This window comes from Chanodichthys erythropterus, chromosome 3 (genome assembly GCF_024489055.1).
Source record: "Chanodichthys erythropterus isolate Z2021 chromosome 3, ASM2448905v1, whole genome shotgun sequence".
Lineage (NCBI taxonomy): Eukaryota > Metazoa > Chordata > Actinopteri > Cypriniformes > Xenocyprididae > Chanodichthys > Chanodichthys erythropterus.
The window spans coordinates 27,345,475-27,361,055 of NC_090223.1; the positions used below are offsets into that span (position 1 = coordinate 27,345,475).

Genomic DNA, 15,581 nt, shown 5'->3' on the forward strand with positions numbered 1-15,581 from the left:
GGTCTGATTGGACAGGCACCTGCTGTCTACATACTGCACGAGTTCCGACCAGAAAGAATGAAGTGTGATTGGGTGTTGAACGCCTCCTCCGCTTCCCAAAGTCAACACCCTCCTCTATTAACCTTGACCAGTCACGCTTTCTCAATTCCTCTCCAGACAATCCCTTTGGTTCAGCCATGTGGGTGGAGACTCGGCTTTGAGCTTTCCATTGGCCTACGGCATCCAATGGCAGACTAAACCACGCCCTCTTTATAATTAATATTAAATATATGCGTATTTATGCAGAATATTCATGATGAGCCAAATCTGATTGGTCCACATTCACTCTTCTCTCACCAATAGAGAAGCTGCATCGTTGTCGTGCAGACTGGAAAAGACAGAAACGACCCCACAATTTAAATAATATAAAAACATATTTATTAGTTTTAGTGACATGTTCGTCCGTAATTATTTCCCAAAACCATGGTTTAGAGAAATTAAACAAATTCAGGAGATATAGGCTTAAACATTTTATTTTACTAGAAAATAAATCCTATTAATAAAATATATTTTGTTTACTTATTGTTATTCATTGTATTATATTTATTGAATTCATAATATTGCCCTTTTCTCATTTAAACAAAATTGATTTAAAATAGCAAAATATTTAGTTATAAGCCTATATGTAACAGAACATTGTGAATTATATTTTCGACACAAGGTTGTAAAGCAGTCATAAAACAACAATGACAAATCTGACAAGACTAAAACAAGATTCGACAATCAAGTTATGATCTGTGATTTGTTTTTGTTTTTTTATATCACAGGCCATGCTGAAAGAAAATATGACTGAACCTCCTCTAAACAGAACAACATAAATATAAAACAAACACACACAAAAACATTGCTTTAAAGCTGCTTTGGAAATAGACAGGTATTTGTACACAGACAGTTAACAAATATGCCTCTGCATTTCATTTAAGAAACAAATGACCCAATTTTGACAAAAAATATAAATATTTCAGCACTAAACATGAGATGTAACTCATTGCACCACTTAATTAAATTACATATCGCTAAAAAATAAAAATGAAATTCCCTTTCAATAATTTACAGATTCCTTCAGGTCATGGAAAGTATATGGCTTATTTTAGAATTGACCACTTGATCTGCTCCTTTGCTGACTGTAACACCTGAAAAAAAAAATACACAAAATTTCAGTGAAGGAGGAGGATTTGCAGGATCAACCAAAAAACTACACACTTCAAAAAGGTTCATTACTCCACATACGCAATTCAGTGTGCTCTGCAGCATGACACTAAATTGAGTTGTTAATCAGTTAATATAATATGATTTTTGGATTTATTTCACAGACCTTCCATATGTTGTGAGTAATAATAATAAAATGCCTTTACTGAAATCAGTGTAATATAGCTGTAAAACACCAATATACACTGATTTTATATTATGTAGCTAAATAAACACTATTATGAAATGAAAGATGCAAATAAATTAATTTGCAAAATACTAGACTGAATAGTGCAATAATGAGGTGTAGTATAATTATTAATGACAAAAGTTCCCCAATAAACTTATTTTATATTACGGCCACAAGGGGGCATCTGAAGACCACAGTATTGGACTCGTATTACAGCTGTCTCTTTTATAATTTAACTTCACTTTACATGAGTTTAATTCCCATAACCATGATGTTACGCCTCTGTTGTCACTCTAACAAAATATTTTAAAGATTTTCCCAAAAGATTAAATTAAATATTTACTAGCTTCAATGTACTTCAGCATGCACATTTGTCATTTGTGTGCGAGTGTTCATGCACTTACATTAGAGGTGAGAGCCAGTTTCTCAGTGATGTGCTGTCAAGGTTAGAGTTAGTGGCAAAGGTTAGACCGAGACAGGCGATACAGATGTTAATGACAGTGCAGGCGTTAATGACGGTTAGACAGAAAGGGAAACATTTCAGACCTTTTAGTTTGAAGCTTTAAAATGTTTCACAACAGGAAGGAAAAATGCATCATTATAGTGTCAGTGCGTTTGTATGTTTTTATATATATGTGTGTGTGTGTGTGTTTATACCTGTGCCACACTCTGTTCTGATAATGGGCTGTCGTCTGCCTGTAAAGTAAACAAAATCAAGAAAAATTTAAAAATTAAACAACAAACCGCAACCAACCAAGCTGGATATATCGTGCAAGATGTTTCAAAGTGAGGTCACTCTACAGCAAAACAAAGTGAAGGTTAAGATCAACAACACCACAACTCATCATCTGCCACTGCTGTTAAACAACATTTGTGCTCCAAAATCATCTGTAAATATCTTTGGCTGATGATAATGCCAGCTTGCCCAACTAACAGAAGTGTTAGTTTGCCGTTACGAACTCTTCCGACAGCCTAGATAATTCATATATTCACTAACATTTCTAAAGATCACAAAAAAAGGTGATAGCTATGTACTCAGTGATAATAGACTTGCAATTTTACTAAAAAAAATAAAATAAATAAATAAATAAAAAATAACAATAACATTTTCAAAAAATTAGAAAATAAAACAGTGTCATCTCACTGCATTTTTCATTTATTTAAAATAAAAAAATAAATGAAAAAATCTAATTTAAAGTTAAGTCCCCCTGGTGACGTCCCTGAAGGCTGTGAAAATGAATCTGCATCGTTAATACTTTTGATCTTTTATTTAAAAAAATCTACAAAAATCCAACCTTTCATTGGAGAATAATAATGTTAATTGGGGGGAAATCTCATTATGAGAGAAATGTTTTTTCTCTAATACACACTGCTCACAATTAATCATACCCTTTTATTCAATACTTTTTGCAACCTCCTTTTGCCAAGATAACAGCTCTGAGTCTTCTTCTATAACACCTGATGAGTTTGGAGAACACCTGACGAGAGATCAGAGACCATTCCTTCATACAGAATCTCTCCAGATCCTTCAGATTCCCAACTCCATGTTGGTGCTGCTTCTCTTCAGTTCACTTCACTCATTTTCTTTAGGGTTCAGGTCAGAGGACTGGGATGACCATGGCAGAAGCTTGGTTTTGTGTTCAGTGACCCATTTTTGTGTTGGTTTTGATGTTTGTTTTGGATCATTGTCCTAATGGAAGATCCAACCACGGCCCATTATTGGATTTCTAGCAGAAACAGTCAGGTTTTGATTTTTTTATCTGTTGGCATTTGATAGAATCTATTATTCCATGTATCTGAACAAGATGCCCAGGACCTCCGGCAGAAAAATAAGCCCACAACATTAAAGATACAGCAGTATATTTCATTGTACACATGGGGTACTTTTTACCCCTGTGTGCACCAAAACCCTCTTAAGTATTTGCTGCTAAAAAAGCAAATTTTTTGCTTCTTCTGACCATAAAACATTTGAAAAGTAACTGCTGTATCTTTAATGTTGTGGGCTTATTTTTCTGCTGGAGGTCCTGGGCATCTTGTTCAGATACATGGAATAATAGATTCTATCAAATGCCAACAGATAAAAAAATCAAAACCTGACTGTTTCTGCTAGAAATCCAATAATGGGCCGTGGTTGGATCTTCCATTAGGACAATGATCCAAAACAAACATCAAAACAAACACAAAAATGGGTCACTGAGCACAAAATTAAGCTTCTGCTATGGCCGTCCCAGTCCTCTGACCTGAACCCTAAAGAAAATGAGTGGAGTGAACTGAAGAGAAGCAGCACCAACATGGAGTTGGGAATCTGAAGGATCTGGAGAGATTCTGTATGAAGGAATGGTCTCTGATCTCTCGTCAGGTGTTCTCCAAACTCATCAGGTGTTATAGAAGAAGACTCAGAGCTGTTAAAGGAGGTTGCAAAAAGTATTGAATAAAAGGGTATGATTAATTGTGTGAAATGTGTATTAGAGAAAAAAAATTCTCTCATAATGAGATTTCCCCCCATTTAACATTATTATTCTCCAATGAAAGATTGGATTTTTGTAGATTTTTTAAATAAAAGATCAAAAGTATTAACGATGCAGATTCATTTTCACAGCCTTCTTTGGTCATATTTACTAAGGGTATGAATAATTTTGAGCACGACTGTATATATTATATATATTATATAATATAAGATTTATTTTATATATTTAAGATTTATTTTCAAAATACTTTTGCCCGAGACTAAATCTTTAGATTAGACCTTAATTTAAGCAGACAGCATTTTCCCCCTTGCACTGGAGTAAAAAAAAAAAATCAAACTCAAAGCAGCATAAATCAGAAGTGTGGACTGCTGAAGTCATGCCCGGTCATTGACTGAGTGAGTTTATGTGAGCGTAACTCAAAGATGTGACTCAGTGTCTCCCACTCCGCAGCAAAAGGTTTATGGTCAGTTGTCAGCGGGACGGTTTCTTAATATTGATCGGCTACCTCGCTTACAGCTGTTCCTCTTTCGAGCTTCACACACGCTTGTGCATGCCATGCAGTTACCTGCCCACTCTCTCACCCTCATCCCTCTCTCTCCCTCTCGTCTCTCTCCAGCTCTAAAGCAGAGGGAGAGGGGGGCTGAAGGAGAGCTACAGTAGCTGCCGTCTCTCTCCCTGGCCCTCCACGTTACCAGTGATGTAATCAAAAAGGACGAAGCCATACGCTTGCTCCGACACACACTGACAGGGCAAGAGAGGGGACATTTAGTCTGCATGCGTGTATTTATGTGAAAGGGACACATTAGTTATGGAATGGAGCCTTCTGTCTCTTTCACATTCAAAATAAGAACCTCAAACTGGTCAAATAGAAAAAGGAACTTCCTGTCAAGCTGAAATGATGTGCCAAGGTAATTATAAAGACAGGAAGCAGTGATTGTGGGTAAAAAAACAAGGCAAGCGAGAAACTGCTCACTTGCAGTATACTATTGATATAACTGGGTTTAATAACAAGGTCTCAGAGCATTGTGAAGCACAACTCATAGATACAGGACAAGCATTGACAGTTCATTACACAATTATTTATTGATCTTTCATCCAGTTTCTTACCCTGTAGTTGACCTTCTCAATGACCTGTTGGGGGTCACTCTCCAGGATCACCCTGTAAACAAGTTGAACATATGAATGAAATGGGTGTACTGTATCTTAGTGGGCAAGTATTTTCCCCCTGATGACGTTCGTGCAGTAAATGAAGTAAATAACTAAATAAAATACAAAAATTAAAAATCCATATTGGTTGACAAGAAGAACCATCACTAAAATTGAGTAAAAAGATCACAAAATACAATCGGCTTGCTCATGGAAGAAAGTCCTTTACCTACGGAAGAGGATTAGGGCCAAGCAATAAAAAAAAATAAATAAAACCATCTTGAGATTAAAGTTGTTAAATTTCGAGAAAAAAGTCGAGATAAAATGTTGAGAATAAACTCATTAAATTACGAGAAAAAACCCGTTAAATTTCGAGAAAAAAGTCAAGATAAAATGTTGAGAATAAAGTCATTAAATTACGAGAAAAAACCCGTTAAATTTCGAGAACAAATTCGTTAAATTATGAGAAAAATGTCGTTAAATTTCAAGAAAAAAGTCGAGATAAAATGTTGAGAATAAACTCAAATTATGAGAAAAAAGTTGTTAAATTACGAGAACAAATTCGTTAAATTATATATAACTCATAATTTAACGAATTTGTTCTCATAATTTAACAAGTTTTTTCTCGTAATTTAATGAGTTTATTCTCAACATTTTATTTCAAATTTTTTCTTGAAATTTTTCTCGAAATTTAACAACTTTAATCTTGAGATGGTTTTTTTTTTTATTATTGCTTGGCCCTAATCCTCTTCTGTAATCTTCCGTATTTAACTTAAGAAAAAAACGTAACTGATCGTGTAGGACATAGTGTAAGCATTTTGAACTGCGAGAGTTTTACACTTTCTTCGTAAGTTGAATACGGAAGGCGGTTTGGCGGAAGCTAGATATTTTACTTCATAACTTGTTAAATATGGATATTTTTCTTACACAAACGCTTCGCTTCACTTCATAAGGCTTTTATTAACCCCCCGGAGCCGTGTGGAGTACGTTTATGATGGATGAATGTGGATGGAAGCACTTTCTTGAGCTTCATACTCGTTGGCATTGCTCACTGCCATTATAAAGCTTGGATGCATCAGGATATTTATTAATATTTCTCTGATTGTGTTCATCAGAAAGTCATATACACCTAGGATGGCTTGAGGGTGAGTAAAGCTTGGGGTTATTTTCATTTGAAAGTGAACTAATCCTTTAACGGCTGATGCTTGCCTACACCAGGGCCCGGTTTTTCAAAAGTAATCCACTAGGATTTTGGATAACGGATTGGATCAAATCTTGAAAATGTGTTTTTCAAAAGAAAAAACGGATTACATAATCGGATTAGATCACGTAATCCAATCTTGGTTTTGATCCGGATCAAACCTTTAGTTTGGGTTTTTCAGAACTTTTTTGTATCACTTTGATCCAAAAAACAGGATTATCCTGATCCCAACAGGGGGTAGGATTTCAAGGTGGATTCCAGGAGGAAAATGTAGTAAAACTTTAAAACAAATAAAAAAATACAACATTTTTATCATGTAATATACATACACATTTTTATCTTGCTCTTGATTAGTTTAACTGTTAAAGTAATAAATTAAATGCAGACATTAGTCTACATATTTAGCCTTTCGGTAACCTACTCTAAAGTAAAAAGAAATTTTGGTGCCATAAAACAATCCCTAAACAGCTGTAAATATCCAACAAAAATATATTTAATTCAAAACCCATATTCTTTCTATCAACATGTTTCTTTAGGACCTCCTTAAAGCACTGGAAATCCAGATTTGGTGATCCTGAAAAGTTCCTATCCGGATCAGATTGATCCAATCTGATGTTGCTTTAAAAAACTGGCTCCAAAAGTAAGCTGGATTACGTGATCACGGATCGCAAAAAAGGATTACTAAATCCGGATCAATTTTATCCGGATTAAACATTTTGAAAAACCAGGCCCAGGGGCCAGTTGCATAAACAAAGCCATTATGTTAAGAATGTTTCTTAAGATTTAGTCTTATCACACAGCAGTTAGCCAAGGAGTAAGCAGTCTTACTTTTTGGTATCAGATTAGACCAATCTACGTTTTTATGTAACTTAAAAAAGATTATAAACAGTCTTCAAGAATCCCAGATCATGTCGGAGGATTATATGTTTGTTCAGAGCATTTGACTGCAGATTGTTTTGTAAACGAGGCACAGTGTAATGGGGAAAACTTTTGTTGAAAGGTGAAGCAGCTAACTAAAGTAAGTAAATTATTTAATAATTTGACTGTAAATGTTGGTTTTATATGAATAATGTTTTCGAAACACTTTGGCATTGATACGGTTTCCTATGCAGTGACGTTAGCCAATCATGACAGTGGCCGTTAACTAACAAGCCTTAAAGGAGCCGCGCTTTAAAAAATGTATTGAGGATCAGAATGAGGGTTGAAAATAATCTTTTTTCCACATATAGATTTGTTTTTTGTACAAAAACTTTAACATTATATGTAAACCTCAAGGAGCATATTAAAATATATATGACCTCTTTAACTGTATTGTCACTGTATTATTGTTGTAGACCTATAATTTCACATTTTGTTTGGGAAGTTAATTGTTTATTTTACTTAATAGCAAATATAGGTAAAATATATATATATTTTTTTTATTTATTCATTTAAATTTAATATATTGTTAAGGGGTACAAGGCATCACAGGTCCATAGTAGCACATACACACTACCATTCAAAAGCTGGGGTCAGTACAATGTTTTTTAAATAATTTTATTCGGATAAAGACGGATTCAATTGATAAAACGTGATTGTTCTTTTCAACATTCTATTCATCAATAAATCCCAAAAAATGTACCACAATTTTCACAAAAATATCAAACAGAACAACTGTTTTCAACATTGATAATATCAAATGTTTCTTGATCATCAACTACTCATATTAGAATGATTTCTGAAGGATCATATGACACTGAAGACTGGAGTAATGATGCTGAAAATACAGCTTTACCATCATAGGAATAAATAAAAAAAAATATATTTTTGATCAAATAAATGCAGCCTTGGTGAGCATAAGAAACTTCTAAAACATAAATCTTACTGGTCCCAAACTTATGACTGGTGGTGTATGTTCTCTTGCTGTTCTTGCCTAACTGAATGTGCAGGTCCTAGAAAAGCATAATTTATTATCTAATACTTACCCTCCATCGATGATTTCATCCACCACTAGGAACACTCCGTCCATATTATCCAGCAGAGTCCTTTTTTCCACATTCTTCCTGTTGGAAAAGAACCAGACACCTGAGCACACAAGTCTTCTTCTGTGAAATCCTTGACATCCTGGTGCTGCACTTCACCAGTTTCTATGGTTACCACAGGAGGCTTGCATGCCAAAAATTATGGGAATTCTGACATAAATTAGCCTATAGGCAGCTAGAACGGCGTGGTGTCAATGGAACTGTTCTTAAATATCAAAACATACACTGGCCTCAGTGTTGTCCTAATATTACATGGCTTCAGATTTCATACAGCACTGATCAAAAGTTTGGGGTTGGTAATATTTTTTAATGTTTTTGACTTATGCTCACCAAGGCTGCATTTATTTAATCAAATATTATTACAATTTAAAATAACAGTTTTCTATTCTTTTTTTAAATATATTTTAAAATGTTATTTATTCCTAATTTTCAGCAGGAATTACTCACATGATCCTTCAGAAATCATCTTAATATGCTGATTTTGTGCTTAAGAAATATTTATTCTTATTATTATCAATGTTTTTGTTTTTTGTGGAGACTGATTTACTTTTTTTTTAGGATTCTTTGATGAATAGAAAAAAAAGAAAAGAAAAAAAAAAGCATTTATTTGAAATCTTTTGCCACAATATAAATGTCTTTATTGTCACTTTTGATCACTTTAATGCATCCTTGCTGAATAAAAGTATTAATTTCATTAAGAAAATCTCACTGACCCCAAACTTTTGAACGTTAGAATATATATCAGAGCATGAACTCACCTCAACATCAGACTGAGAGACTCAAACAAGCAGTTCAGCACTGCCATCAACATGAGCTGAGATCAGACAAATACAGGAAGAGAGAGAGATGGGCAGAAAAGGAAATGCGATGAAACAGAGCTGACTTTTTGTTATATCTGTATCCTCTTGGAGAAAAAAAAATGACAAACTCTACAATGGTCGGAAAGAATTATTGTAACATGCAAAATCATTGACAAGTTTGGAGTTTGGACAACACTTCATTCAATCACAGGACAACTCATCTGCATACAGGACTTACCTCATTCTCTTGAACGCTGCCAACTACATAGAAGAACAAGTCTATGCTGCTTTTGTAGACTATCGTCATCCCTTCTAAGAGGGCAATCTCATCTGTGCACACACAGGAAACCAGAAGACTTACAATACATAAGATATACAATTTATTTGTACATATGTGTATATTCGGTTATATAAACATCAGAGATCTAGAAAGAAAAACTGTTCTCAAACTATATAATCTTTTTTACACTTTCAAGCAAGTCTTTATCAAGCCAAAGTTAGTCTTAATTAACCTTATATATATTTGTTTTGTTATTTAAAGGGTTAGTTCACCAAAAAATGAAAATTATGTCATTTATTCAAGTGGTACTCACTGCAGAGTCTATGACGTCCAGTGGGGTGGAGAGAAAGAGTTGTGGGTAGGGTTAGGGTAGGATTAGGGTGTGGTTGTACATTCGCTCCCCCTCGCTAGACGTCCAGTGAGGGGGAGCTAATGTAAGCTCCACCCATTTGCTCTGCAGTGACCACCTTCTCCATTTATTACTCACCCTCATGCCGTTCCACACCCGTAATACCTTCGTTCATCTTCGAAACACAAATTAAGATATTTTTGATCAAATCCGATGGCTCAGAGAGGCCTCCATTGACAGCAAGATAATTAACATTTTCAGATGCCCAGAAACCTTAATATTATAAAGTGACGAGGATACTTTTTTTAGAGCCAAAAAAAATAAAAAAATAATGACTTTTCAACAACATCTAGTGATGGGCGATTTCAAAACACTGCTTCATGAAGCTTCTGAGCTTTACGAATCTTTTGTTTCGAATCAGTGATTTGGATCGCGTACAAACTGCCAAAGTTACATGAACTACTGAAATTTCAAAACATTTATGATGTAACGAAGCCTCGTTTACTGAAATCAAGTGACTTTGGTTCTCATAACCACTGATTCGAAACAAAAGATTCGTAAAGCTTCATGAAGCAGTGTTTTCAAATCGCCCATCACTAGATATTGTTGAAAAGTCGTTATTTTGTTTTTTTGGCACACAAAAAGCATTCTCGTCACTTCATAACATTAAGTTTGAATCACAGTAGTCACATGAACCATTTTAAATATGTCTTTAGTTCCTTTCTGGGCACTGAAAGTGTTAATTATCTTGCTGTCTATGCAGGCCTCACTGAGCCATCGCATTTCATCAAAAATATCTTAATTTGTGTTCCGAAGATGAACGAAGGTCTTAAGGGTGTGGAACGACATGAGGGTGAGTAATTAATGACAGAAATTTTATTTTTGGGTGAACTAACCCTTTAATGGGCAACATTATAGATACCCAGCTAACAAAAATGTGTTCTAAGAAAATTTTGCTAACATTCCCATTAAAAGTTAGCCTGGATGCCAGCCGAACTTAGCCCCGCCCACAACATTTCGATCCGTAGAGGAGTAATTATGCCCGAACAGAAACTGTTCGGACCAATCACATTGTCAGGGCGATGATTGACTGATTATCACCAGAAACGTAATCATCCACGTCATCAAAGAGCGCTTGGGGAGTTTGATTGACAAGCGATCTAACCAATCAGAACGCTGCATCCGCTATTTTGTCAGACAAAGCAGTCAGGAGTTAGAAGATTAACATCGGTGGAGTTAAACTTGAAAAATTGTGCATATTGACGTCTTTCCGCGTTTGAAACAACATTCATTCTCATGTTCATTCATGTTTATTTGATGCTATAAATGGACTAGTAGGAAGAGATGATCGGTTCACGAGCCTCTTGAGCTGAGGCGCTACAGCAATCTGTCACGACCATGGTCACAACACATTAAAGAGCCACAAAACGGTTTTTATTGTTTGAATTTTTTAAAGAACTACACAGTTTGAAAGCTGGGACTTTGTTTAATATCATAAGTAACTTGCTCTGTCTCGTCTGTCGATGTGTTGTCAGTTTCCTCTTTGCTCCGCGATGTATTTTCCACTCTGTGTGGCGGGACAGCGCAACGGCTTGTCGGACAAAGCAACAGTAACTAAGGGGGGCGAGTCTTTGCGAAAGGTCTGCTGTTGAAGAACTGAGATGTGTAGATTCCGCCTTCGCGTCCGTTATAGAAGATATCGACAGCGCATTCATTTTAAAAGAGGAACAGAGGACCGCGATCAAGGCATTTGTCGATGGGAAAGATGTCTTTGCCGTCCTTCCTGGCCCGATGGTCGCTAAGAAGAGTTCTGTTGACAACTATGCGTCGCTCAACTTACGTCACTTACTCTGTAGCTCTGATTGGTTGTAGGTCTATCGAATTGAGGTCTTTCCTGGATCGGTTGAAATACGCCCCCATAATAAAAGCTCACTGGAGCACTAAAAATGTGTGATATCGCTTAGAGGACCTTTAAGTTATGAAAACATTATTTTGAATGTTGTCAGAACTATAAAATCATCCTTTTTTTAAAAAATGTTTTAAAACATTTTTCTTGATTATGAGAATGTTACAGAAAAAACATAAGCAAATGTTCCCTTTTATCATTTTGCAAACATGATGACAATGTTACTTTCTGAAATAAGTAGTTGGTAACGTTTAAAAAAACGTCATACAAACATACAACAAACATTTCCGGAAAAAAAAGACAGATATATATCGTATCCAAACGTATAAATAATGTTTTTGTGCTAAAGCTTTGAGGCCAGATAACCTTGAATAAATGTTCTATTAACATTACTGGAAGAGTATTTTATTCTTAACTTTGACCAAACTTTGCCAGAACGTTAGCTAAAGTTCTGAGAACATTCCCTGTTAGCTGGGTAGAACAAGACCGTGGAAACTACAATGCTTAAATGCAATTTACAGCACAGTAGGTTTTGCAAATTTAAGATCAGTTTCAGTTTTGTCTATTAATATGCACTAGGAAAGCTGATCCCAGATCAGTGTTTTACTTTGAGATGCTGCGCTAAAAGGCCCAGGTGTCTGATTACTGAAAGTTTCATGTGAAGCTCAACATTTGGAGGTCAAAAGCTATTTCTGCCACTTCTCAGTCAAGAATTTAAACAGATCAGACAGTTTCACCTTTCATCGGATTCACCTATAAGAGACAAACACAGGTGTGTATTTTAACCAAGCTAAGTCAGTTAACACCTAAACAGGTGAAAGGATCAGGGTGGTTTTGTTATCCAGGTGTCATACTTCTTCACCCCACAGGGCAAGTAACAGAAACATTTATGTATTCTAGAAACAGGTTCTCCACCCAGTTTTCCAGTAATCTGACCTACAAGCCCCAGAGGAACCTTGCAAATGCATGTTCTAATGACCAAGAACCACTGTAAACTAGATTGAAACTTGATCTGGGACTAATCTGGGACACTTCTAATTTTACTTAGAGAATGGATCTGATCCTAATCGACACAATAAAGTCTCAAAACTCCCCTGAATTTAGCAGGAAACAGTGATCTGAAGAGAAGAGCTTGAGTTGGAACATAAAGCAGCCCATCAGGTCTACTCACTATACATTTGGCAGCATCCCAGCTAACAGGGAAAGTTTTCAGAACTTTAGCTAATATTCTGGAAAGGTTCTCTCCAAGTGTTCTTCCAATAATGTTAATAGAATATATGTTCAAAGTTATTCGGTCTTTGATAATGTACATTATGTATACATCGTTTTAGTTGGACGTTCGTCTAACATTTTTTAAATGTTACTGCTTGTTTCAGAACGTTCAGAGAACATTCAAAAGTAACATTCCCATAATGTTTGATGAATGATCAAATGGAACGTTTCCTTAACATTCCTATAACCAAGAGCAAACGTTTTTAAAAAATTTTTTGAATGTTCATAGAACATTCAGAAATGGCATTTTCATACTGTAACTTAATGGGAAGGTTAGCAAAACATTCATATTTTTGTTATCTGGGATACTGATTAGTAAAGTGCAACATAAACGCTGTTAAATAATGAACTTACTGTCAGCTTTATGTGTTTTGTTGAAGACGTTCTTTTCAAAATTCTTCTGCTCTTTCATGGAAGGGTAGAGTTCTGGATCATAGTACTGTAAATGCACATGAGTACATACATAATTGCACAGCACATATAATCATGACTGTTTTTCCTAAGTAAAATGTTTCAGTGGCACATAAAGGAGGAGAAGAAAAACCTGGATTGTCTGGTTAAGGTGTGTTTGATTAGTGCTGGAACTAAACCCTGCAGGAATTCAGATTTCGGAGCACGATTAAGCACCTCAACTGATATAAAGCATCATTTTGAATAACCAAAATACACATCAAATATTTTATAAATGTTTTATTATGTTTTTATTAGATATCAAGTTCCTTCATTTCTCTTTCTAGGAAAAGTAATAAGATTCTATCTCTGTTCTCTTCAATGTATTAAATATTGAATGTGCTAACAGTTTAAAATGTGCATTGTTTAGAGCAATTCAAAATAATTTTGAAAACATTTTCTGCAAAAAGAAAGAATATCAGAAAGGGTCTAAGCACCTTTGAAAGCAGTCTGTTTCCATCGTTGTCTAAGATGAAGACAGCCTTTACAGTGTACAGCGAGGGTTCCTGGTTGAAAATAAATCAACATTATTTTCACGCATTCAACAATACGGGGATTTTTGTTTTGTTTTGTCATAAATACACATAATATGGTTTCACGCCTACAGACAGACAAAAAGACGATGAAAAAGAGAAGGTTTGTTGGCTTTCTCTCGACTGGGTCCGGCCGGGCCAAAGTTCTGTCATGCACTGACTACCACTGATTCAAAGTCTGAGTGTATCACAGAACTTGAGCCAGGCGAACAGAAGGAGAAAAATTTCCTTTGGTCACCTTGGAATACAAGAGAATCATGTCTCGATGCAGACCTTCAGGGCCCAACAATGAAACTTTGCAATATCTATTTCACAGTAATGCAAAGTGATGACCCTTTAAGTAATATATTCTGTTGAAAATAACAATAAAATATGCAGCATATATCCATTCCATCCAAGTAAGGGTTCCTTGTTAAGTTAAACAATGCAAAGCCTTGTATTTTTATGAATAAATTAACAGTAAAACTGCCAACACTGTTACATCACCCTTTTAAAGGAACTATAATATTCCAATATATCATAAAATGTATTAATCTATTTCATTTTTTTTATTTTATTTTAAAAGTCACTAGAATGTTTCAAATCAATGCACTTTAAATATCACCTTTTTTCCACATAAAAGGCATTTATTTCGTAGAATAACTAGAGGTGCTGCTATTTTTATACAGCTACAGTATTAATCATTTGTAGTTAGAATAGATATAGCTCAACGCATAAGAGTATTAAAAAGTCCATGGCAAGCAATAACCCTGATCTCCTCCAAGTGTCCACCTGTGGAATCAATCACGCGCACCATACAGGCAGCGCGCGCTCCGCTCCGGCAGAGACGCATCGAGGACGTGGCATCCACGTCCCACTCTGAAAAGCCACATCTTCCACGACTAGACCGAGAAAAACTTTCAGAACAAACTGAACACAAGTGGAGAATGAACATAAACAAACCCGTAGTGCGCGAGAAGTGGAAACATCATGCATTCCGAACCGTTCATAATCAGAAAAATAATATTATGGTTTGCTCCCATTAATTTTCGATCGCTCGTAAACAGAAACTATCTGTTTCTGCCAACGGGTTTGCTTTCGCGAGAGAAAAAAATACATGCACGAGCATTTATATTTCAAGACGACACACATTTTCAGTAGTTCACAACTTAAATATTCTTAAATATTGTTCCAACTTAGCAAGCTAAGCCTTTGAATAATATAAAAAGAAAATAGTTGCTGTCGAAAACACATTTCTCCATAGATTCCAAGAGAAAAACTGCGCACAAGCTGCCAAAGCCGGTCGGTCTACTATTTCAGCGTTTACAGTGAATAAAAGAAATAAAAACAGCGATTAAATGGTAAAAATATCTCACCAGAGCCGCGGAGTCCATGGTGGTAGCACAGTGTTGACGTGGACAGCTTTGAGCTGTCATTACAGTAGCGCTCCTAAAACCCTCTGACTCACAGGGGGCGTGTCTGCAACTACAGCCCTCAAGCCGCCATGTTGGCTCAAACCTTCATAGAGTTCTACATCGGCAGCGCTGCCATACACGAGCCAAAATGGCGGCTTTCATCGTAAGCTCTTGTTTGTTGAGAAGTGTTGGGAACTAAATTAATATTTTTGGCGTCATGTCATTTGCTCCCGTTTTGAATAGAAGGTTTCACGTGACTGCCACATCCAACAGGACATGCAATGAATAGATAATGAACGACCGCTGTAAGCCAATGAATTATGTAACGCCACCTCTTACTAGCG

The 15,581-nt window shown here is 35.7% G+C and overlaps 1 protein-coding gene across 6 annotated transcripts; it reads right to left on the bottom strand.

The window, feature by feature from the left end:
• Nucleotides 1-434: 434 nt before the first annotated feature.
• copz2 (COPI coat complex subunit zeta 2) lies at nt 435-15,276 on the bottom strand. 6 transcript variants are annotated; one of them, XR_010894595.1, is made up of 11 exons: nt 15,199-15,276; nt 13,748-13,816; nt 13,215-13,299; nt 9,292-9,383; nt 9,012-9,067; nt 8,197-8,274; nt 4,993-5,044; nt 4,467-4,626; nt 2,075-2,113; nt 1,822-1,854; nt 1,127-1,172 (listed from the first exon to the last, which is right to left on the bottom strand). XR_010894595.1 is itself a non-coding variant. In XM_067381613.1 (10 exons), exons 1-10 carry the CDS (start codon nt 15,256-15,258, stop codon nt 1,125-1,127), a joined length of 612 nt encoding a protein of 203 aa, XP_067237714.1. In that variant the 5' UTR covers nt 15,259-15,276; the 3' UTR covers nt 435-1,124. The 6 variants fall into 6 exon arrangements, 2 of the variants coding, with proteins under 2 accessions (XP_067237714.1, XP_067237715.1); XR_010894594.1 differs by having other exon boundaries at nt 1,134-1,172; nt 4,451-4,626; XR_010894593.1 differs by lacking the exon at nt 1,822-1,854 and having other exon boundaries at nt 435-1,172.
• Between the last annotated feature and the right edge of the window lie 305 nt (nt 15,277-15,581).

Coding starts and splice junctions, on each gene's coding strand:
- copz2 (XM_067381613.1), bottom strand. CDS start 15,258: ATGACAGCTCAAAGCTGTCCACGTCAACACTGTGCTACCACCATGGAC. Junction 13,300..13,747: donor GAAACAGACTGCTTTCAAAG/GTGCTTAGACCC, acceptor GTGCATTTACAG/TACTATGATCCAGAACTCTA. Junction 9,384..13,214: donor CAAAACACATAAAGCTGACA/GTAAGTTCATTA, acceptor GTGTGTGCACAG/ATGAGATTGCCCTCTTAGAA.